Source organism: Pipra filicauda, unplaced genomic scaffold (genome assembly GCF_003945595.2).
Source record: "Pipra filicauda isolate LSUMZ 115617 unplaced genomic scaffold, ASM394559v2 scaffold193_size2426894_pilon, whole genome shotgun sequence".
In the NCBI taxonomy this organism is placed as follows: Eukaryota; Metazoa; Chordata; class Aves; order Passeriformes; family Pipridae; genus Pipra; species Pipra filicauda.
Genome location: NW_024104302.1, coordinates 283,338 through 304,938, shown reverse-complemented (window position 1 = coordinate 304,938; position 21,601 = coordinate 283,338). Strand labels below are relative to the sequence as shown.

Below are 21,601 nucleotides of genomic sequence, written 5' to 3'. Positions count from 1 at the left end.
GCATTGCCCAAATAGCATCTGTGCTGAAGAGGCTCCCTGTCACCGAGAGCAAATAAAGGAGGGATTCCACTCCATGGTAAAATCAGCTGCTGCCGAGCAGATCCCGGCCCAGATGGTCACACAGAGCAGGCAGCGGAGACCAGAGGGACATGGGGAGGAGAAGAGCGTCCAGGGGGTCTCTTTTTTCCCAAAACGAGGGTGGGCGTGTGGGAAGGGAACAAGCACAGCACCCACGGGCTGCCCAGGCTCTGGGCACGGACACGGGCAAAGGATCCCATCTCCCTGAGCCTCGGGAGGGGGGTCTGAGGGAGGACAGGGCTGGGGACTCATCCTGGCACCTTCTGAGGGGGTGCTGAGCTGGGGCCTGAGCCCACGGCCCGGGGGCTCCCCAGCACCAGAGTCCTTGTGCGGAGAGAGACGCTGCAGGGGCACACGTGTGCTCACACACACACACGTGCCATGGCCACACAGCTGTGCACACACACCACACACACATCCCATGTGCACACATGGAGTGCTCGTGCCCTCTCACACATGTTCACACATGTGCACACACCCCAGCAGACATACACATGTACATGTGCACACACATGCCCACGCTGGCAGGCTCATGCATCTCACACACGTGCACACACATGCCCATGACCAGACATCTTGCACACGCACGCACAAACACACACACACATGCACACATGCCCACGCTGGCAGGCTCATGCGTCTCACACACGTGCACACACATGCAGTGCACAGCCATAGCCACACATGCATGTGCTGGCACACACACACCTATGCACACTAATGCACACACAAACACACATATGCACAGGCTGGCATGCTCATGCTGTCTCACGTGCATACACACACACACGAGCACACATGCACACACACATGTGCTCACATGCACACACTGCCACGCTCGTGCCCTCTCACACCTGTGTCCACATGCACACACATGTCCCTGCCCACACACCTGTGCACACTAGTGCACAAATGCACACACGTGCACGTGCTGGAATGCATGCATGTGCACACACGTGTACATGTGTGTGCGCTCTCACACACACGCACACGCACATGCACACCCACGTGCATGTGCACACACACACACAAACATGCACACGCTGGCAGGCTCCTGCACACTCACACATGTGCACACACACATGCACACCCATGCCCATGGACACACATGTATGCACACGTGCACATGTACACCTGTACTTATGTACACACACACACATACACACACACGTGCAACACACATATATACACGTGTACACACACACACTCACGTGTACACACACATGTACATATGTACATGCACACACACCTGTACATATGTACACACACACACGTACACACACATACACGGGCACACACAGGTACATATGTACTCACACATGGACATATGTGTACACATTCACATGTACACACACGTGTACTCACACACGGACATATGTGTACACACACGTACACACACATGTACACACACATGTACATACACATGTACGCACACAGACATACACACACATACACACACATACATACACATGTACACACACATGTACATACACACACATGTACATACACATGTACACACACATACACACAGGTACACACACGTACACACACACGTACACACACATACACACACAAACACGTTCACACACACGTGAACGTGCACACTGACACCCCCGCGGGGCACAGGGCCATGCCGGGGCACACACCCTGTGCAGCCCCGCGGTCCGGGGTCCCTCCGGTGCCCACCCGGGGGGCCCGGGGGGCGCTGGGACCCAGCGGCGTCCCCGTTGCCATGGAAACCCGCCGGGCCCTCGGGGAAACGAGGAAACCGCCCCAGCTGCCGGGCTCGGGGGCCGCGGGAAGGAGCAGGGGGGGAACGGAGAGTGCAAGGAGGGAGCGGGATCGGGGATCGGGGTCGGGGAGCGGCCCAGGGACCCCCGGGGACCCCCGGCCCAGCCTGGCGCAGCCCGGGGCGCTCAGCCCTCCAGGCCCGCAGGGGGCGCTGCCCGCGCCGGCCACCCCCTGTGCCGCTCTATCCGCCGCCCCGCAGTGTCGGCGGCACAAGATGGCGGAGGAGAGCAGCGTCTGCAGCTTCTTGTTCAAGAAGCGGGGCCGGGCCGCGGGCAGGGGCCGGCGGAAACGGCCCAGCAGCGACCAGGAGCAGGGTGAGGGCTGGGGGCACCCCGGGGGCGCGGGAAGCCGGGCCGCGCAGGGTCGGTGCGCTGTGGAGGCGAGGCAGGGCCTGGTGCCGCCCCCAGCGCTGCACCCACGGAGGGGCCGGCCGCCCTCCTCAGCCTGTGTCCGTGTGGTACAGGGCGGGAAGGACCCCTGGAGCTGTGCTAGGGGAGGGTCAGGCTGGATCTCAGGAAAAGGTTCTTCCGCCAGAGGGTGGTTGGCACTGACCAGGCTCCCCAGGGCAGTGGGCACGGCCCCAAGGCTGCCAGAGCTCCAGGAGGGTTTGGACAACGCTCTGAGGGACAGGGTGGGATTGTTGGGGTGTCCTGGGCAGGGCCGCGGGTTGGACTGGACGATCCTTGTGGGTCCCTCCCAGCTGAGGGTATTTATTCTGTGTGGTTCTGTGACCCTTCCCGGTGCCATGGGGGGGTGAAGGGCTCTGCCCCGGGGGGAAGGTTCCTCCGGCCTCCCGCGGCTGTCCCCGGGGGGAGGCTGCCTCGGGCCTGCCCCCGGCAGAGCGTCAGGCCGGGCTGTCCCCGCAGAGAGCAGCGGGGAGGAGGGCAGCACGGTGGTGAGGAAGGAGCGGCGGCGGGAGACCCCCAACCCCATGATCCAGAAGGTAAGGGGAGCGCCGAGGGGGCACTCCAGGGCCTGCCGGGCTCCAGCCAGGGCCAGTGCTGGGCCCTTCCACCCCCAATCCCTGCCCTGCCGCCCCTCAGACCCGGAGGTGCACCAGGGAGAGGCCGGAGTACGCCCCGAGCAGCAGTGAGGACGAGGACCCTGCCAAGGACATCGGGGTCACCTACAAATCCACCAGGTCGGCGGTAAGGACGGGCAGCAGGGGGGCTGGGCTGTCACCTCGGTGGGACTGCGGATCCCACACTTGAGAGAGAGGATTTGTGAGTGTGGGAGCAGCCATTCCCTCTTGTTTATCTATGGATGCACCCCCGTGTCTCAGCAGCCAAGCACCGTGTGCTGGGTTTATTCTGATAGTCCCTCCTTCCACTGGGGGCCATCAAAGGTTGGCCTGTCCCTTCCCACTAGACTTGCCCAACATTGTACAGAATTTTCAGGAGAGGGAGCACTTGGATCAGCTTTGCCCAACTGCTGGGTTTGCGTTTTCAGTGTGGGACCACCTTCCTTCCCAAGGAATTCGAGGTGACTTAGAAGGTGCTCCTGTCTTTGTCCCTGTGATTCCTGATGGAGTAAAAGCTGCAGAGAGGTCATTGGTTTCTTGGGGTTGATGGGTGGCATGTCCAGCTGGGCTGGAGAGAAATCAGCTGTGAAGTTTGGGCACAGCTCAAATTGCTCTCCCCAATAGGTTTTACTCTTAGTTCCCTCTTGATCCAGTGACATTTTGCCCATCAGTATCAGCCTGGGCAGGATATCAATAGGATTAGAAGAAGATATCCACATATGTTCCTCTTCAGAGCTGGTTCCTTACTGTGTGTTCTCTGTGTAAATGGGAATAATTCCTGGCTGTCCTCAGGCAAAGCTCAGGGTCAGACTGAAGTCTCCTTGTTGCATTAGAGACAAATATGAAAATAACCTCGTGCTGTGATTATCCACTGCTTTAAGCTGCTCCCAAAGGGCTTTGTTTGCCCTCCTTGCTGGAGAGCATGGGAAGGGACAGGAGGAGGTGACAGCTTTGGTCTCCAGAAGCTTCTGGCACCCAAGTTGGATTTGTGTTTAATTGAGGCTGGCTGTAATTATTCTTCGGTTTCTGTGCAGCTGTTCCTGAAGATCCGATAAAACCTAGGAAGAGGTGTCTGTTCAGTCCATTACAGAGGACTCTAAACCAGATCACTGTGTTAAAACTGAATTTTGGCCGCCCCCAGCTAGGTCAGAAGTTCAGATGTGACATCCCGTGTGTGGGCAGGAGGGTCCCGTGGTTGAAGTGTTGGACGTAGGAGACCTGAGTGCAGCTTCCAGCTGAGCTGGGACTGAGTGTGCAGGAGTAAAATAAGGCCAAGTGTTTCCTGACTGCAGCCTAAAATTTGGGAGCAGTGAGGAATCGGCCTCCAGCCCATGGGGGATTCTCCCTGGCAGTGCCAAGGGATGGCAGAAACTGATAGAAGGTAAATCAGGTGTGTCCAGTTCTTGCTCTTTGCCAACCCTTCAGGTAGCCAGGGAGCTCCCTGCCTTGTCCAGGTTTTCCCTCCACCCTTGTCACAAGTTTTCCTTGCTTTTCAGAAACCTGTTGGCCCAGAAGACATGGGAGCCACAGCAGTGTATGAACTGGACACAGAGAAGGAGAAGGATGCCCAGGCCATCTTCGAGCGCAGCCAGAAAATCCAGGAGGTGAGTCAGCCTTGCTCTGAGGAGCTGGTGCTCTGCAGCAGGAGTGCCTGTGCTTTACTCATCCCCTTCTGCACACCAGCAAGAGTTGGAGTCTCTACTTCCCTGGAAACTTGAAAAACCAAGAGTGCAACCCTTGTAAATAGGGGGATTCTGTGGCTTTGTTGGCATCTTGGTGTCAAGGAGGGCAGAGTAGGAAGGGAGGCTGGCATCAGAGTGGTGACAGCTAACCTGTCATGAAGCTTTCCTGATCCTAATCACCTCTTCTTGCTCTCCCAGGAGCTGAGAGGAAAGGAAGATGATAAAATTTACCGTGGCATTAACAACTACCAGAAGTACGTGAAGCCCAAGGACACGTCCATGGGAAACGCCTCCTCGGGAATGGTCAGGTGGGTTGGGATGAGCCTTGGGGAACTGGGACCATCCCAAAGGCACCTGTTTGGGGCTTGAACTTTGCTGTCACTGCCGGTTTCTGTTTGTCTGACAGGGCTGGTGCCTGGTTCTGGCCAGGCCCTGCTCCAGGGGTGCTGTGCAGGCACCCTGAGCCCTCTCCCCCCTTTCAGGAAAGGCCCCATCCGTGCTCCAGAGCACCTTCGGGCCACGGTGCGATGGGACTACCAGCCTGACATCTGCAAGGACTACAAAGAGACGGGGTTCTGTGGCTTTGGGGGTGAGTGGATCGTCCCTGCAGCTGAAACAGTGATGCACCAGGTCTGCAAAGGGATCCAGTGCAGCTCTGATCCCCTTTTGTGATGCTGAGACTGATTTACAGGCACTTCTGTGCAGGGCTGGGGTGTGATGCTGGTGCAGAGCTGTTCATGGAACGTTCTTGTCATTTGTGCTGGCCCTCCTGAAAGCTCAGGGCCTCTAATTAGGGATTATGGGAGTCCTGGGAGGGACCCTTGGGATGTCTCAGTGACCCACATTCCCACAGGTGTGTGGGCCCACTGAGGCCATGGGAGGGATGGGATTTCCTGTTCCTTATCCCGCTTCCCGCATGTATTAACTGCTGGCACTGTCCCTGTGGCACAGGGAGAATGATCCTCCCAGCCTGTCAACACTGAGGGATCCTGTACCTGCTCCAGGAGTTTGGCACTGCCCTGGAGCGGGGAGCAACCAAATTTCACCTGCTGGGCAAAGCTCAGGAATGAACGTGCTGGTAACACTGTGCCCTCTCAGCCTGGCTGTTGATTCCTCTTTTCCTTGTGCTCCTCAGACAGCTGCAAGTTCCTGCACGACCGCTCGGACTACAAGCACGGCTGGCAGATCGAGCGGGAGCTGGACGAGGGGCGCTACGGGGTCAACGGTACGGCCCCTCTGGGGGAGGAGGCCACCACATCCCGCCTCTCATCATGGATTTCGGTCTAGTATTAATCCAACCCCTGGTGTGTGCAGTGTGAGACAGCAAAGGGCTCTTTATTCCAAAGCTGTGGAACTCCCTGCTGCAGGATAAGCTTAGAGCTGCTGCTTTTGGACCACCACCGACTCCACTCCAGAGGGTGATTTCCCCTGTTGCTCTGTGACAGGAGAGCCCTGCTGTTGTGTGGGTCTGTGGAGCTGGAGAGATGGGACCATCTGTCCCACGGATGCCCAGGAGCTGTGACCCTTCCCTGGGCACATCAGTTTTTCTCACTCAGTGCCCATAGCTGTGGCCCAGGGTTCGTGAGCATTGCTGTGCAGCTCAAGGGGAAGAGGGTGTTCTCTGTTCAGTTGGAGCCAGAGTTTTGGTGGCAGCTGGTTTGGAAGAAAGTCTAAAAAACATGAGGGGGCTGGAGGATGTTTCTCTTTATAGCAGTGAGTGGGTGAGGTAGAAAGGAATTTGCTCTTGTGAGATGAGCAACAGGCCCGCTGGCTCATTAGCCCTAATTATAGCCCAGGCCCACATGTGTTACTGACATCAGCAACACCCAGATGCCAGAGCTCCGTTGTTTCCAGCACAGATTCAATCCCACCTGCTGTGCTCTCCTCATATTTAATATTTCATGCCCCACACATGGGCTGGGCTGGCTGCTCTTGCTCTGGTCTGGTTCACTCTCTCTTCTGCAGACGAGGAGAACTACGAGGTGAGCAGTGATGAGGAGGACATGCCTTTCAAATGCTTCATCTGCAGAAGTTCCTTCAAGAACCCCGTGGTCACCAAGTGAGTGGTGGTTTGGCATGAGGAGCTACGTGTCTGCTGTGGACTCAGCTCATGAGTCGTTCACTGTTGAGACAAACACTGCCCACAGGCTGTGGGTGGAACCTGCTTGTCGTCTGCCATGGCCTTCTGGGTGGGTGGGGAAGTCCTCTGAGAACCAGGGAGCCTCATAGCTGCATCTGGAGCACCCCCTTGGAAGGGATCTCAAGCCCTCGTTCAGGCACTTCTTAGATTTTCACAGATGCTGACTCGTTACATAACTTTTCCCCTCAACCTTGGGATTTTGTCACGCCTTCATTCCTCCTGGAATGGCACACTGCACTGCCTGAGCAGAGAAATGGGAGAAGGGGGAAGCCAAGAGCTTGGTGAGGAGGAGGAGGCTGAGGGCAGCCCTCTCCCAACACTGCTGGCTGTCCTGGTACCTGTGTCAGAAGAGGTCACTGGTGGCTCTGTGCTGTCACTCTGCATCAGTGAAGCAGTGCCAAAACACCTTCACTGGGACAGGGATGCAGGGGAAGCTCTGCCTGCGGCTCACTTTTGCTTCCCCTGGGGACCAGCAGTCTAATTTTTGCCTGCAGGCCACAGTGGTTGTGTTTGGTGACTTGCAGTGAGCCCTGTGTCTCCCTGCAGGTGTAGGCACTACTTCTGTGAGAGCTGTGCCCTCCAGCACTATCGCAAGTCCCAGCGCTGCTACGTCTGTGACAAGCAAACCAACGGGGTCTTCAACCCAGCAAAAGGTAACACACACCTGGGGAGAGACCTTCCAGAGCAGCAAAGGCACCAGCTCCTGATGGATCTTGGTGCTGGGCCTGGCCCTGGAGCTGAGAGCTCTTGGCTGCCAGCAGAGCTTTATTAGTGCCAGGAGATATTAAATCATGGCCTGGGAGGCTCAGTGGGTGCAAAATGAGGGTCTGTGCTTGCCCTTGGTGTGGAAATTCAGGGAGTGAGTTCTGGAGAGGGAAGGGGGATATGCCAGGGGAGCAGCTTGTCCCATCAGTAAGGCAGTGATGGAGTGACTGTCCAGCTCGTGCCTGGACTCGGCCAACACTGGATACCCTCTGAGGTGAGCCTCTGCAGGCGAAGGATCTTCAGTAGTGCCCTGGTTCTGGGTGTTCACAGGACCTGGCTTTGGTGTGGGACAGCCCCTGCACCTGTCACCTCATCCTGCCTGTTCCTGTTTTTCAGAGCTCATGGCAAAACTGGAAAAACACAAAGGGGAGGAAGAGGAGGAGCAGCAGTCAGACCACGGCGAGGATCCGCAGTAGCAGAGCACCCTGTTTTGTATATAACTGAATAAAGCTTTTGTAGGATAAAAAAAAAAACCTCACAGCTGGAGCCAGAGGTTGTGTATCCAACCAGCAGCTCCTGGAACAGTGTCCAGCTGTGCTGGACTCCTTGTTTGCTGCTCTGGCAGAACAGGTAAGGTCAGGCTCCGAGTTGTGGCTGAGTAGAGCTGTTTGCTACCCCCAGGACCCCAATGCACCCAGGGAAGGAGATGCTGAAAGCTGAATGTTCAGTTCATAACTCACTGCTTCTGGCCAAGGGGCTGCTGTTCACTCCTAATTCTGCACTGATCCTGCTGCTGTGTAAGCATAAAACTATCCAAGTTAATTTAAGTCCATAAGCTCTGAGCATGGAGCAAGCTGCAAGCAGGGACAGGGATGAGAAATATGAGCTGGCATCAAGTTCATCCTTCACCCTAAAAATGCTAACTCAGGGGAAAGCAGGCTGGAGCACTGCAGGTATTGGGGATTTATGCCCTCCTGTCTTGGTTTCTAGAACTTGTGAGGGATGGAACTTCAGTGGGCAGCACACCTCCTGAATCTGCCCTGTTTGTGAGAAAACCCAGCCCCCAACCATCATTCACTGAGCCCCAAAGGTTTCATGACAAGTGGTACTGTGCTTTTTCTTGCTTTAAGTACCAGGGATTCAGCCCTGATAAGGATTTTTGCAAACTGCAGACTTCATAGCAAACCAAGAAATTAAGATCCACTTACTCTAATAAGATTAAATCAGGAGACAAACCTGATCCTGGGGAGGAACTGGGCCTGACCTTACAAACACCCCTGTGCTGGGAGAAGGGTTTCACTGAAAGTTTCAGAAAAGAGTAAGTGCAGGTGTTTGCAGCTTCTTGATTTCACTGAAATATGTCTTTGAAACATGAAGGCAGCTGCAATGAACCGGTGACCTGTATGGAGATAAGAGCAAGTATGCACAGCCAGCCTGTGTCACCCTCTGCTTCACTCCCATCAGCCTGCAGAAACAGCAGACTTAAAAAACAACTTCAGAAATATTTTATTTGTTTTGGCAAAAAACTAGAGTAACAAACTTTATCTGGGTTCAAGTACAGTTTATAAACACAAGAAGGACCCGTTGCCAGCACCACTACTCCCATCAACTGCACCCACACGAAGATTCTCAGTGCTCCAATAAAGAGTAGACCTCCAGCACCAGTGGTCCTTGGAAAAGTCAAACGAAAAGCCTTAAATACACCTCCAAAAAAACCCCAAACACCGTGGAATGGGGGAGAGCTGCCACAGCAGCAGGGCAGAGTCACACAGCCGTGAATCACAGGGAGCCACGTGAGCAGCTTTTACCTGTCAGTCAGTCAGGGAAGGCAGAAGAGCAATGGTGATGGAGGGGTGAAGTTCAGTTCTGTACAGGAGTCATCAGCAAGAGGATTTAGCAGGAAAATCAACTTACTGTTCCTCTCTGCCAGGGTAAATCACTAAGAACAAGCTGGTAAGAGTGCTGCGTGCTGTGAAACCAGCCCAGATAGCGTGAGGTTCAACTGGATGGGGATAAAAAAGCTGGTTTGTGGTACAGGCATCCACTGCTCTGGTGACAGAGGCAGCTGGGAGGGGAGGCTGGAAGGTCCTGTCTGACCTGGAGTTCAGAGTGCTCAGCATCGAGGGAGGAGTCTTCAAAAGCCTCTCCAGAACTGGCAGAATCCAGTGCTGCAGAGGAATGCCCAATGCAGCAAGAGTGCCTGGAATGGCACCAGGTTGTCTTTGATCTCCCATTTTCCATCACAAAGCAGTAACTAAGAACATAATCCCTTTTGTCCCCATCAAAACTTGCCCTGTGACAACACTGAAACAGGAATCTGACTAGTTCTAAGAGAATGCCCAAAACTAAGAGCTGCCCACCTCCCCTCAATTCTAAGGCACCCTTAAAAGAGAAAGAACCACACAGGGTAGGGACATGCAGCCTCAACTGTGATAGGAGGAAGCCAGTGATTTTTAGAAACACATAAATAGAGACCATAACTACACAAACTCACTCAACCCCCTCAAGTGATCTACCAGTGCTCAGCCACAAGGGTGGGGGCTCTGGGCACTGCACCATCTGGAATACTCCACAGTTCCTTGGGTTGATCCTTTCCCAGCTCAGGCCTGTCCATGTTTCCAGGCTACTTCTTAAGTAAACAGGCAGTTGAAGTTCCTTCCCAAGGACCTGTAAACTCTTCTGTGTGTAACATTCATCAGCTTTTATGAGCAGGACCAATAAATACAATGTCCAGAGAGCTCCTCCAGAACGCGGCGTAGTCCCTGCTTTTCTAGAATTCCCAGTCATCCACATCCAGCTGCTCCAGATTTGACACCAACCCAAAAATGCCGCTGGGATCCTGGGGCTGTGTCCCTTCCAAGTTGGTGATGGGGGTGACGGGGCGCAGGAGTTCCGGGAGCGCTTCGGACGCGCGGCGCTTGATCTGCACAGAGCGGAGAGAACTCGGCTGCTCGGGTGCTGCTCCACCCCTGGGCAGCAACACCCGGCAGGAAACCCACACATCACTTGTTTGGGCTTGTGAAGGACCAGGTTAGAACTGCCTCGCCCCAGAACTCAACAGCCTGTGGGTGAAGAGCTGCTGTGACACATGGGACAGGCAGATTTACAAGCCCTGTTGGATAAGAGATGCACGCCCAGGAGGATGAGAGGATCACCACTGCACTGCAGCCACCAAACTGACTCAGCCCTTCAGAGCACAGAGGATTCAGCGACTCAACGGGCCCACCCTCGGGTTCAGTGACACAGCAAGACAACTACAGCAAAGCCACTGTGCTTTACCTGCAGACAAATTAGTTCCTTACCTGCTTGAAAAAGGGGTGACTGAGCAGAGCGCCTGCGCTTGGCCTGTGGAAGGGAGGGAGAATCAAGTAAGCACACAAGAAAACATGTCAGCCTTTGAAGTCAGGTAGTAGAAGAAAGAAAAGACCAGTCCTTCCTGCCTCTCCCATTTCTCATTTATTGGGTATCTCTCTTTTGTCACCAGTAGCACAGTTATTAAGTATTTAATATCACATATTTTATGTGAGGTGAGTTCCACCTTCTTTCTAACCTTCCAGTTACCTACTTGCTCCCCCCAACATCTGGCCAAGGACAGCTTCCAAGCACTGGGACATGCCAGAGAAGTCTGTCATGGCTATAGATGACCCTGCCCTCACCACAGAGGAAAATGCAGCTCTTGATCCCTTCCCATCATAATTCTCTGCTGGCTGAAGAGCAGAGTGATGGGAACTGGTAAAAGTGGTCTTACAGGGGCCAGAAATTCAAGTTGTTCAGTTTGTTTTCTTGATGTGCAGCACCATTCTACTCCCCAAAGAAGGGTGTCAAGGAATCCTTCAGGCTCTCTCATAGAAAGTGCTCGAAGTGTTAACACTGCTCTGTTTTACACACTCGGACTGCTCTCCTCAGTGGATGGAGCACATCCTCCCTCCACCACACTTTGGGAAACAAAACTTTGAACTTTGCTGACTCCCACAGCTTAACCAGGTGTGAAGAGCAGCTTTCACCTGGCTTTACCTGAAGTCAGGGTTCCTCTGGAGGCACTGCTCCACGAAGTTATGGAAGTAGGTGGAGAAGGTGCGGAGATAGGGGTGCAGGGCTGGCTCCCCGTTGGCCGCTCGCACGTTGCTGACGGCCGTGCTCTCACCCATCCCATAATTAGCACTGGAACGGGATGTCTTCATGGTCAGCTCGTCAGCAGGAATTGTGGTGGTGTCCAGCAGGCAGGGAACGGTTCCATTCAGCTTTTCCAAGAGCATCTGGAAGAGCAGGGCACAGGCAACATGACAGACAGCAAGCAAGACAGTTGAGACTTCCCACTCACACAGGCACAGCAACCTTCTGTCCTCACATCCCAGCGCAGCGAAGCACTTCCATGTGCCAGGATAAAGGATGAGAAAGGAGCAGCTTCCAAACCTCACCTGAGTGGAAGGCATGTCTTTAAACGGGACGTGTCCGTTTGCCAGCTCACAGGCCGTTATCCCCACGCTGTAAATGTCAGATTTTGCATCGTAACCCTGGAGGTTCTACATGAAAGGGAAAAGAAAGATTAGCCCTGGGGACTTAGATGTGATGGATTGGGCAATACCCATCATTTGATATGCAAGTCAGCAAACCCACATGATTAGAGCAGGAACAGCACAACCCACAGACAGACTGGTTTATTGTGGTGGGGTGTTTTGGTCTGTTAAAACACACAGTTAAGGGCAACACTTGTGCAACTGCAATCAGCCAGTTAGTAGGGCTGGCATCTGCCTTGGGGTAACTGGCACCTGATGTGACCCCTTCCTAATGAGACAATCTGTAGAGGTACCTACAGTTAAACTATTTAATCAAATAGATAACTTTGTCAGAGTTTCCCTGCACCCACCCCAAATCTGTTCCCTCTAGTCTCTACCCTTCCTTTTCCTTGCATTTAAACACCTTCTTTCTGTTCAGCAATTTCCCCTTCCAAGAGGAATACAAGTTTCCCCTTGCTAGGGGGTCACTGTTTGAGGTAAAAAGGACAGAAAAAAAGGACAGAGCTCATCACAACAAAAAGTGGCTCTGTGGGTTTTGTCATGTCCCCCCTCCCTACACCCCCTGAAGGTGCCCTAACAACTCAGAATATTACACAGAGATGCCACAGATCACTAAACACAAGCAGGTTTTTTAAACACACCTGCTGCAAGACCTCAGGACTGAGCCAAGGCAGCACTTTGATGCTGTATTTGGGGAAGTCATGAACAACTTTGAGTCGCTGCCCGTGGTTGATCATACTCAGGTTACTCCTCAGGCCAGAGAGGTACACCTTCCCATCCACAGAGATCAGGATATGGCTGGCTTTGACACTCCTGGGAAAAGAAGGGAAAAATAGTCAGGTTCTCTGCCTTTACTTCACTGGACAGCTCAATGCACAGGACAACACCTGATCAGCCTCCTACCAGGACACTGAGACTCCTAAACAACCATCCTGGGACCACTTCTACAAACATTAACAGGACTCTCTTCACCCCCTTTGCATGTTCCCAAAGAATGTTTCTGTGGCAAGGAGAAATGCAGGACTAAAGCTTATGAGCTGTGATTTCAGACACAGTGGTCTTTGGGATAAATTTGTTCCACAGTGACACTTTCCTGCAGCTTAGTAAGGTCAGTGATATCATCTCCCATGAGTATCAAACTGACTTGCTCCAACAGCAAATACAAAACTTAATGTGTTCAGTGTCTCCTGAATCATCCTCTCTACTCTACTCTGAGCAGTATTTCCAAGAGCTTCCAAAAGAAGGAAAATGGGTCAATTTATTTTTTTAATACCTATGTACATAGCCCATGTGGTGGATGTAGTCAAGTGCTTTCAATACACCTTGGAGGATATATGCAATGGCCAGTTCACTCATCCCATCCATAAAATGGGTACAGATTAAATCTTTTGCAGAGCCTAAAAAGAAACAAAACACCACCTGTCAGAACAAAAGCCCCAAGGATGCTTCACCTCTTCCACTTCATTTCATTTCACACAATATGATGGTCAGACAAAGGTATCCCCTCTCCACCTACCATAGGCCATGAAAGATGTCACAACCCACAGCTCATTGTCAGCTATGAAGGTTGCTTTGTATGGCACGATGTTCGGGTGGTTGAAGAGCTTGGAAACATGAAGTTCCCCCTGAAATAAAAAAAAAAGATGTTTTGATTAGGTTTAGTAAACGCAGAAACATGGCTGCAGTGTTGATAAGCACAGCTCTAGCTGTCTCTGTCCTCTCCTCAGCTGGCATGGTGGGTTGGTGTTACCTGCAGGAACGTGACCATCTCGTTTGTGCAGGCCTCCAGGTTCACTCTTCTGACTGTCACATACTCTCCTGTGGGTTTATACCTGGCCAGGTTCACAACCATCAGGTCTTCAAAGCCTCTGCCTGAAAGAAAAGGCATTAAAGCTTCAGCAACACCTCTGGAAGCACAGCCCTCTGGAGAAGTCCTCCAGCCCTTGACCCTTCAATCATCTTTACACTCGTTTACTGAAACTATTTTTGGCCTTGTGAAAAAGAGTAATCATTCCATCAGACACCACTTTCCTTGGCAGGTATCCCATTGAGAGGAATCCTCCTAGCCAGTAATATTATCCTGTCCTTCAAATTCAAGACTGAGGTAGAAATGAAGTGATTAAGACCACCAAGGACAGGTTTCAGGCTGCTTCTGCTGACTGTACTGCACCCCCAGTATCATTAACCCACCTCCCAGTTGAAAACCTTCAGGACTGGCATCTCATTTTTTATTCAAGTGAGTTTAAAAATCAAAGATGACAGACACCTAATGTCAAAAATAAGCAATCAATCAAGAAAAGGCCAACAATCTGTCCAAGTTGTTTTCTCTGCAAAGCAGACCCTGATCCTCCAGCCCTCCAGAATTACCTATGATGGTGAGCAACTCATAGCAGCTGCTGTCTGGAAGGAAGTTGCTCATGGTGTCCCTTTTAGGGGAAGAAGCTATCGACTCGGAGCTCGCCTCATTTGTCTGGGGGGAAAAAGGAAGTCAGGTCAAAAGAAACAAAGATCACCTGCTGGAAAAATCACCTGTGCCTCATATCACACACACCTCAAAATAATGGCAGTACTGAATACAGAAGAGGATTTAATTGCTGTTATAATACTCTTAAATAGTCATTTATCAATTGAAATTCAGGAGATGCCTCATTTCAGAAGATCCAGAGATCTGTGTTACCAAACAAGTAACAGGTAGGTTGTTAATCACTGTATGCTAGAATTTATTCAGGAATATTTGGATAAAGCCAATTATTATTTCCCAGGAGAGCCTGAGCACTGCTTTAAGGTAACTGCCTTTCTCCCATGAATTACAAACTCCTGTGCCACCATCCTGTTGCCTGAGCAAGAGCCAAAGGGAAGCTTGTTCCCAGCACTTCCCTTCACTGTGGCAGTTCCTGGTGGATGCTGGGGCTCCTGCTTTTCACCTGCTCACCTGGGATAAGCCCAGCACAGCTGAAGCTGCTTAGCTGAATGGCACAAGGGATGAAGAAAATCAGACACATGTGAAAAGAGAAGCTCCAGATGAAAGCAAAAACTGCAAAGCATTAGTGCTTACAGAAAAAAAAAAAGGGGAGGGAAAAAAGGGATAAAAAAGCCCCACCACTACATGGGAAGCAGCATTCCCAAGCCTGTCAGCTTTCCCTCGCTCCATCTGACATAAAGCTGCCTTATTTTCATACACATAAATCTTCCCAAGCAGGATTTTGCAGATGATAAACTTCAACATTCTTACAAAGTTCCTTTATGCCTTCCAACTCCCTCAAATTCCAAAGTCACCAGGAACGCATCCAAATGGGGATTAGAATTTATTTGGTGTCTAAAATCGTCTTTAGTTATCTCGAATTTCCAGCACATTAACTCCTCCTGACATTTGGAACGTCAGCTCAATTTTTCCACCTCATTCTTCATCAACAGCAAATGCCCTTTATCAGACCTTCTCTCATGGCACATGAAGCAGAAGAGGTTTGTGCCTTTTCCTAGTGCGACAGCAAACTCCCTTTTTTATTTCCATCACTGAAAGATGGAAACAACACAGTGACAGCTGAAAAACAAGGAACTTCCTGTTCTACCCTCAGCACAGGGTAAATGCAAAGAGCACAGACAGGACTTTGCTGAAAATTACCTCTGGGTCCCCAAGTGTACTTTGGGAGTAAACTAAAGAGTCACACTTCCCAAGTTCCACCTTTTCAGCTGGCTATGAACAGCACACTGCCTACCTTTAAAATATTTTTCCAGTAAGGGAAAAGGCAAAAATTAAGATTTGTGACCAGTGCTAGGGTATAATTTCAGCTCAAACAACTCAGTCACGTCTCAGGACCAGCACTCTCAAATCCTTTCTCCTAGTCCTAAGACTACAGTGCTGTTCCTTGGCTCAGAACAGGCAGCAACTTCCCACTCAGGATTTCAAACTTCTGCTAAAGAGGCCTGTCAGTTCTGATCCCAATTGTGTCATTCATGACTTCTTGCAGCAATTTCACACAGTCCTGCCAACAGCCAGACTGCCAGGAGAGACACACAGGCAGATGGAAACCTCTGAAGCAGGAAGGCACCACCAAGGAGATGGAAGCGGGAGCTGGGAAGCAGTTATGGAGCGGTGACAGCTGGTGAGACACTGAGCAATATGTAAGTGCTTTGCTTTATTAAAGTCCACTCCAGACAGAGCACGAGCCAACAAAACAGATGCAAAGAATTGAATAAATTTAATCTTATTAATGGTGTAGGCTGTACAGTAATGGAAAGATGCTGTAAATTCTCTTTTTAAGTCTTCCAGTAGGAGGTCTTCACTCACCTCTCCTCATGTTAGCAGTGACCAATAACAGAGTTAATGCAAAAGGAGCTCTACCAGGAACTTATCAACATCATACAAGAGTTTAAAAAAAAGAAAGTTAAACTGAAATGTCATTTATGAGATACTGCAAAAAGCTCCTCAGTGGTTTCACACGGGATAACTTTTGGTGTATGGTCAAAAGCAGCTTTATGGCCCGGCATTCACTCAGAGCTGGCTTAACAGCTCCTGGAGCTGATTTAATTTGAGTTAAAGGAAATTAACCTTTGAAAGGCAACTACTGGTATAAATGCCACAGCACAATCAGTTATGTGATGCTTGCAAGGATCTGCATTTGCCAAATGACATTCCTCTGAGTTAGGAAGAGGGAATATCAGTTTTGTTCTGCTGCCTTCCTCTCCATCTCCTCATTCCCTCACTCGCAGCACAAGCAACAAAAATTTTCCTCCCACCCCTCTCCCCAAATTATTTACTTTTTTCTACAGCCTTGCTGGAAAAAAAAGGCTTTTATTTAGATATAAAATTCAAAATGAGAATCAGCAAAAGTGTCCAAACCCCAGGTGAATACTTAAACAAAACCAAAACAGATGCTAATCTCAACTTGCTTCCAGCCCAGCATATGTGTAACACTCAGCCATTTCAAAAAGGTGTGAATGGACTCAATTTTATACAAAGCATTCCAAATACACCTCCTATTTTCAGCTTTGTTTGTGACAGTAAATTACAGACACTGGCACAAAAATCAATTATAAGAAGCTTAAACTGACACAGTTATAATCAAATCACACTTGATTCATGTTTGTAATTAACTTAAACTAGAGCAACACCTGCACACAGAGATGTTTCAGTGTGTTGTGGGGTGGTGGGGAATCGTTTTGACAAAAATACTGTCTTGTAAGTTGTGCTATTTTACGTGCTCATTATGAACCAGAGAGTGATCAGGTCCTGGAGAACAAACACCAGCAAGGTGAAGCTTTCAACTGCCACATTTTGGCTGTACAGTTTTGAACACCCCATGGCTGGGAGTGATTTTACTTTTTAGGAGGCAAATCAGGCATGGAATTGGCTCTGAAAATGACCACCAAACTACCCTCTTCCTTCATTCTCTGAAGAATCAGCTCTAAATCACCTCAAAAAGAGACCCTCAAGAGGCTGGGGGGAGAGGGGATGACGACACCAATACAAATCCAAGAGAGACTTGAGTTTAAATTTTTGGCTGATTCACATAAGAGTTTGAAAACCACACACCAAAATCTCCACTCCAGGGTGAAACCTGTTTCCACACTTGTAGAGCTAAATACAGAGATGAGATATATAACTAAGATAAAAAGAAAAAATCAAACTTCCACAAGGAATAATCTCCATGCAATGAACCACAGCACCACAGCCTGCACAAGTCACTTACTTTTCTCCGAGAGTCACCCGGAGGCTGCTCTGGAGTAAAGAAATTAATTGTTCACCATGTTGTGTTCAACAGACACCCATTAAAATATAGTTGGAAAACTGAGCAAACAACCCTACATGGCACTTTCTGATACCACATACACACAGTTCTTTGTTATTATTTAATTTATATAAAATTTCAATGCACATATGGGAATTAAAGAGGTTCAAATAGTGCTACTGTTCATATATTTGACAGAAATGTCAGGTGACAATTTTTTTAATTATAGCCCTAAATATCCCTCTGCCATGTCCCTGCTCATAGCAGGGGGGTGGACTACATGATCTTCAAAGGTCTCTTCCAACCTAAACTCTTTATGATTCTAAACACATTCAGAGGTGACACTTAAATACAGAAGAAACTATCGAAAATTATTCAGAGCAATAAAAATTCTTCCATTCCACCTGAAAGCTCAAGGTCTAGACATATTTCCCATGCTGATTTTTTCCATGTCATTGATCAGGAATTCTGCATCCTAGTGGGCAATTTTGGGGCTTATGCACAAGGCAGAGCACAAACCCATCAGGTCTCTGCAGGCACACTGGGGAGCCATCAGCAGTTTCAAAATCCACTTTTACTCAGAAAATTAACTTTACCAAACCCCAAATCCACCTTTTGCATAAGAAAAAAAGTGGTTATGTTGAGAAACACAGATAAAAATGGTACAGTAATCAACATGGAACTGATTTCCAAAGGACACTTCCACATTAAATTTCTGTGCTTAGCCAGCCTGAATAACCAGACCTGGTGCTACAACCAGATTTAATCACCTCTTTTACTGTTAAGATACGTCTTTACTACCAAATTAACAGACCTTGCAGCTAAAATAAAACATTTCTAACAATGTCATCTTAGGAGAGTAGAGAACTTACCTCCAAACAGCTCGAACTCTCTCAAACCCTCAACAATGAACTTCTCAGACACCCACCGCTGAAAGAAAGAAAAATCCTCCACATAATCAGTTATTCCACCTGGAGACAAGTTTCTTTTCCCCCTTCCCCACAAAAACCCAGGAGAGAATCATGTAACTTCAACAATTATGGAACTGATTTGCTGCATCATCAGTTATACCCTTACTCTGGAAAAGGACATTCCCTTTTTGTGACACCCCAGAGGTGCTGCTGTTATTCCCAACCAACATGCACTAAAATTACCATCATTTTAATAATTCAAACAAGTTTTTATACATGCACATAGAGCAAAAATTACCAACATGCAACAACTCCCTTTTACAGGCAAATTAATTGAGTTTTAGGGTGTAATAGGTGTTAAAAAACAAAAAAAAAAAGCTTTCACTATTTACAATGAGGTGATATCTTACAGAATTTAAGTATTTTGGTTATATGTCTATTGATTAGAACATAAAGGTTCTAAAGCTGTTGTTCTCTTCCAGAACTCATGTTTGAAATTTCACAGCATTTGGTTCTACCACTATCCAACACTGTAATTCAAAGAAAGAAAAATATCTACACAGATAATAAAAAACAGAATATGCAATTTTAAGCTAGCAGAGTATTGATCACAAAGTTAGTATTAAACAGTAAATCACAAACATTCCCAGGGTAGAATTTGTCTACTTGGCAAAATAATTTAAAAAACAGCTCATGTTATTTAGCACAAGGGAAGCCAGTCCTAGAAAGCACCGAGTGTTTAGGTGATAGTAGCTCAAAACTTGTCTATAGCAGTGCCATTTTAAGGCATTAAAAGCTGTTGTGTTGCAGGAAACCTCCTCACTTTAAAAAGCAGAATCAAACACAGCTGTTGAGTTTAGCTTTGCAAGCGAAGTGAAGGGAAAACCAAACAAAAACAGGTGACACAGGTGAGGTGGCCACTTCCTAAAGAAAAGCTGAAAACAAACAGCATTATGGCCCTTTTTCTTCATTACAAGGCCCACTGCAGCCCCACTGCACACCCAGGAGATACGTGTGCAGCAATAAATCCTTTACAGTGTTTTTTAACCAGCGCTGGTCGCACACCCATCCCCGCCCTATAATTAACCCCGTAATTAAGTTTCCCTGCGCTTTCACGGTGCTCTCCAGGCCCGGCCCCCTCTGCACAAAGCGCGAGGCTCGTCAGTACCGACTCGAGGGAAGCTGGAAGGTCTTCAACACTCACCCTAATGCGCTCGGGTTTACTTACAAGGAAAGACATGGATCCGCCGCTGTGGGACCGCGCAGCAGAAAGGGCGGGACACCTGCGGGACACACAGCGGAGCGTCAAAGTGTCACCCCCGCACGGGCAGCGCTCACACCCCCAGGCCCCTCAGGGACCCGCAGCCCCGGTAACCACCGCCCGGAGCCCTCACAAAGCACCGAGATCCCTGAATCCCCCAAGGCCCCTCACCCGCCCTGCCCAGCAGCCCCAGCCCGGGAGGGCCTCAGGGGAGCGGTAACCCCGGTAACCACCGCCCGGTGCCCTCACAAAGCACCGACAGCCCCGAACACCCCCCCGGGCCCCTCACCCGGCCCCAGGTCAGCGTTAACCCCGGTAAGCACCGTCAGGAGCCCTCACAAAGCACCGATACCCCGAACACCCCCCGGGGCCCCTCACCCGCGGCCCACACAAAGCACCGACACCCCCGATGTCCCCCTGAGCCCCTCAGCCGGCCCCAGCGCGGGAGGGCCCCAGGGGAGCGGTGACCGCGGTGAGCGCCGCCCAGAGCCCTCACAGAGCCCCGACCCCTCCCCGGGTGCCCCCCCGGGGCCCCTCACGGACCCCTCAGGCTGCGGCCGCCGCTCACCGGCGGGACGCGCTGCGCGTGACGTCACCGCGCCGGCGTGCGACGCGCGGGACGTCACGGCCGCGGCTCCCGCGCGAAGGGGCGGGGCAGGAACGGCCGCCATGTTGGGTCCGTGAGGGGGCGGGAGGGAGAACCGGCGGGCCCCGCGCTCCGGGGCACAGCACTGACGGCTGGGGCGGAGCGGCTGCAAAGCGGCTCTCCCGGTGCTGGTTGACAGCCGGCTGAACGTGAGCCAGCGTGTGCCCAGGTGGGCAAGAAGACCAAAGGCACCTCTGGCTTGTGTCAAATGGAGCGGCAGCAGGACCAGGGAAGCGATTCTTCCCCTGTTCTGGTGAAGCCACACCTCGAGTCCTGTATCCAGTTCTGGACCCCTCAGTGCAAGAAGGACATTTAGGGGCTGGAGCGTGTCCAGGGAAGGGAACGGAGCTGGGGAAGGGGCTGGAGCAGCAGGAGCAGCTGAGGGAGCTGGGGGGGCTCAGCCTGGAGAAAAGGAGGCTCAGGGGGGACCTTCTGGCTCTGCAACCCCCTGACAGGAGGGGGTAGCCGGGGGGGGGGTCGGGCTCTGCTCCCAGGGAACAAGGGACAGGAGGAGAGGGAACGGCCTCCAGCTGTGCCAGGGAAGGGTCAGGTTGGACATCAGGAGGAATTTTTTCCTGGAAAGGGTTGTTAGGCATTGGAAGGGGCTACCCAGGGAGGTGGTGGAGTCCCCATCCCTGGAGGTGTCCAAGGAAGGAGTGGACATGGCACTGAGTGCTCTGGGCTGGGGGACAAGATGGGGATCAGGCACAGGGTGGGCTCGATGATCTCAGAGGTCTTTTCCAGCTTCTCTGATTCCATGGGTCCCTCAGTGGCCCAGGCTGTGCTCCCACCAGTCCTCGGGCACAGGGAACCCACTCACCCACCCACTCTGCTCTTGCACCCACCCATAAACCCCATCCTTAAGCCTGGGGGCAAATCCTCCATCTCCACCATCCCAAACCTGCACCAGGGGAGAGACACCTTCTTCCAGCCCTCCCCCAGCAACCACCACCCTCCCAGGGAGCAGATCCCAGGTGGAAGGAATCACTTCCACCACCCACCATCATCACAGCAGAGGGAACAGCAGCTCCTGGATGTTCAAAATCTACACCAAAACCTACCCAGGACAAACGAGGCTTTGAGATCCTACTAAATGAAAGGAACACTGAGTCAAGCCAAG

The 21,601-nt window shown here is 51.0% G+C and overlaps 2 protein-coding genes across 7 annotated transcripts; one reads left to right on the top strand and one right to left on the bottom strand.

Annotated features, from left to right (window-relative positions):
- The first annotated feature begins 1,956 nt into the window (after positions 1-1,956).
- Positions 1,957-7,955, top strand: LOC114000712 (E3 ubiquitin-protein ligase RNF113A-like). Its single transcript, XM_027745240.2, has 10 exons — positions 1,957-2,183; positions 2,736-2,812; positions 2,913-3,017; positions 4,387-4,494; positions 4,771-4,880; positions 5,055-5,161; positions 5,708-5,797; positions 6,538-6,631; positions 7,259-7,365; positions 7,814-7,955. The coding sequence occupies exons 1-10, from the start codon at positions 2,084-2,086 to the stop codon at positions 7,891-7,893; spliced, it is 978 nt and encodes a 325-aa protein (XP_027601041.1). The 5' UTR covers positions 1,957-2,083; the 3' UTR covers positions 7,894-7,955.
- A 944-nt stretch (positions 7,956-8,899) lies between these two features.
- Positions 8,900-20,408, bottom strand: STRADA (STE20 related adaptor alpha). 6 transcript variants are annotated; one of them, XM_027745174.2, is made up of 13 exons: positions 20,379-20,408; positions 19,803-19,857; positions 18,536-18,593; positions 17,625-17,653; positions 14,302-14,404; positions 13,685-13,806; positions 13,451-13,559; positions 13,208-13,331; positions 12,576-12,747; positions 11,836-11,940; positions 11,432-11,673; positions 10,720-10,762; positions 8,900-10,340 (listed from the first exon to the last, which is right to left on the bottom strand). In XM_027745174.2, the coding sequence occupies exons 2-13, from the start codon at positions 19,812-19,814 to the stop codon at positions 10,188-10,190; spliced, it is 1,272 nt and encodes a 423-aa protein (XP_027600975.1). In that variant the 5' UTR covers positions 19,815-19,857; positions 20,379-20,408; the 3' UTR covers positions 8,900-10,187. The 6 variants fall into 6 exon arrangements, with proteins under 6 accessions (XP_027600975.1, XP_027600934.1, XP_027600957.1 ...); XM_027745133.2 differs by having other exon boundaries at positions 19,779-19,857; positions 20,379-20,394; XM_027745156.2 differs by lacking the exon at positions 20,379-20,408 and adding an exon at positions 20,214-20,294 and having other exon boundaries at positions 19,779-19,857.
- Positions 20,409-21,601: the final 1,193 nt, after the last annotated feature.

What these genes read in the sequence shown, in the direction of transcription:
- LOC114000712 (XM_027745240.2), top strand. Translation starts at nt 2,084, where the DNA reads ATGGCGGAGGAGAGCAGCGTCTGCAGCTTCTTGTTCAAGAAGCGGGGC. An exon ending in ACAAATCCACCAGGTCGGCG is followed by an intron (nt 3,018 to 4,386) that starts GTAAGGACGGGC and finishes CTTGCTTTTCAG; the next exon opens with AAACCTGTTGGCCCAGAAGA. An exon ending in GGGGCGCTACGGGGTCAACG is followed by an intron (nt 5,798 to 6,537) that starts GTACGGCCCCTC and finishes TCTCTTCTGCAG; the next exon opens with ACGAGGAGAACTACGAGGTG.
- STRADA (XM_027745133.2), bottom strand. Translation starts at nt 19,814, where the DNA reads ATGTCTTTCCTTGTAAGTAAACCCGAGCGCATTAGG. An exon ending in GACATCTTTCATGGCCTATG is followed by an intron (nt 13,332 to 13,450) that starts GTAGGTGGAGAG and finishes GTTTCTTTTTAG; the next exon opens with GCTCTGCAAAAGATTTAATC. An exon ending in AAGACATGCCTTCCACTCAG is followed by an intron (nt 11,674 to 11,835) that starts GTGAGGTTTGGA and finishes CTGCTCTTCCAG; the next exon opens with ATGCTCTTGGAAAAGCTGAA.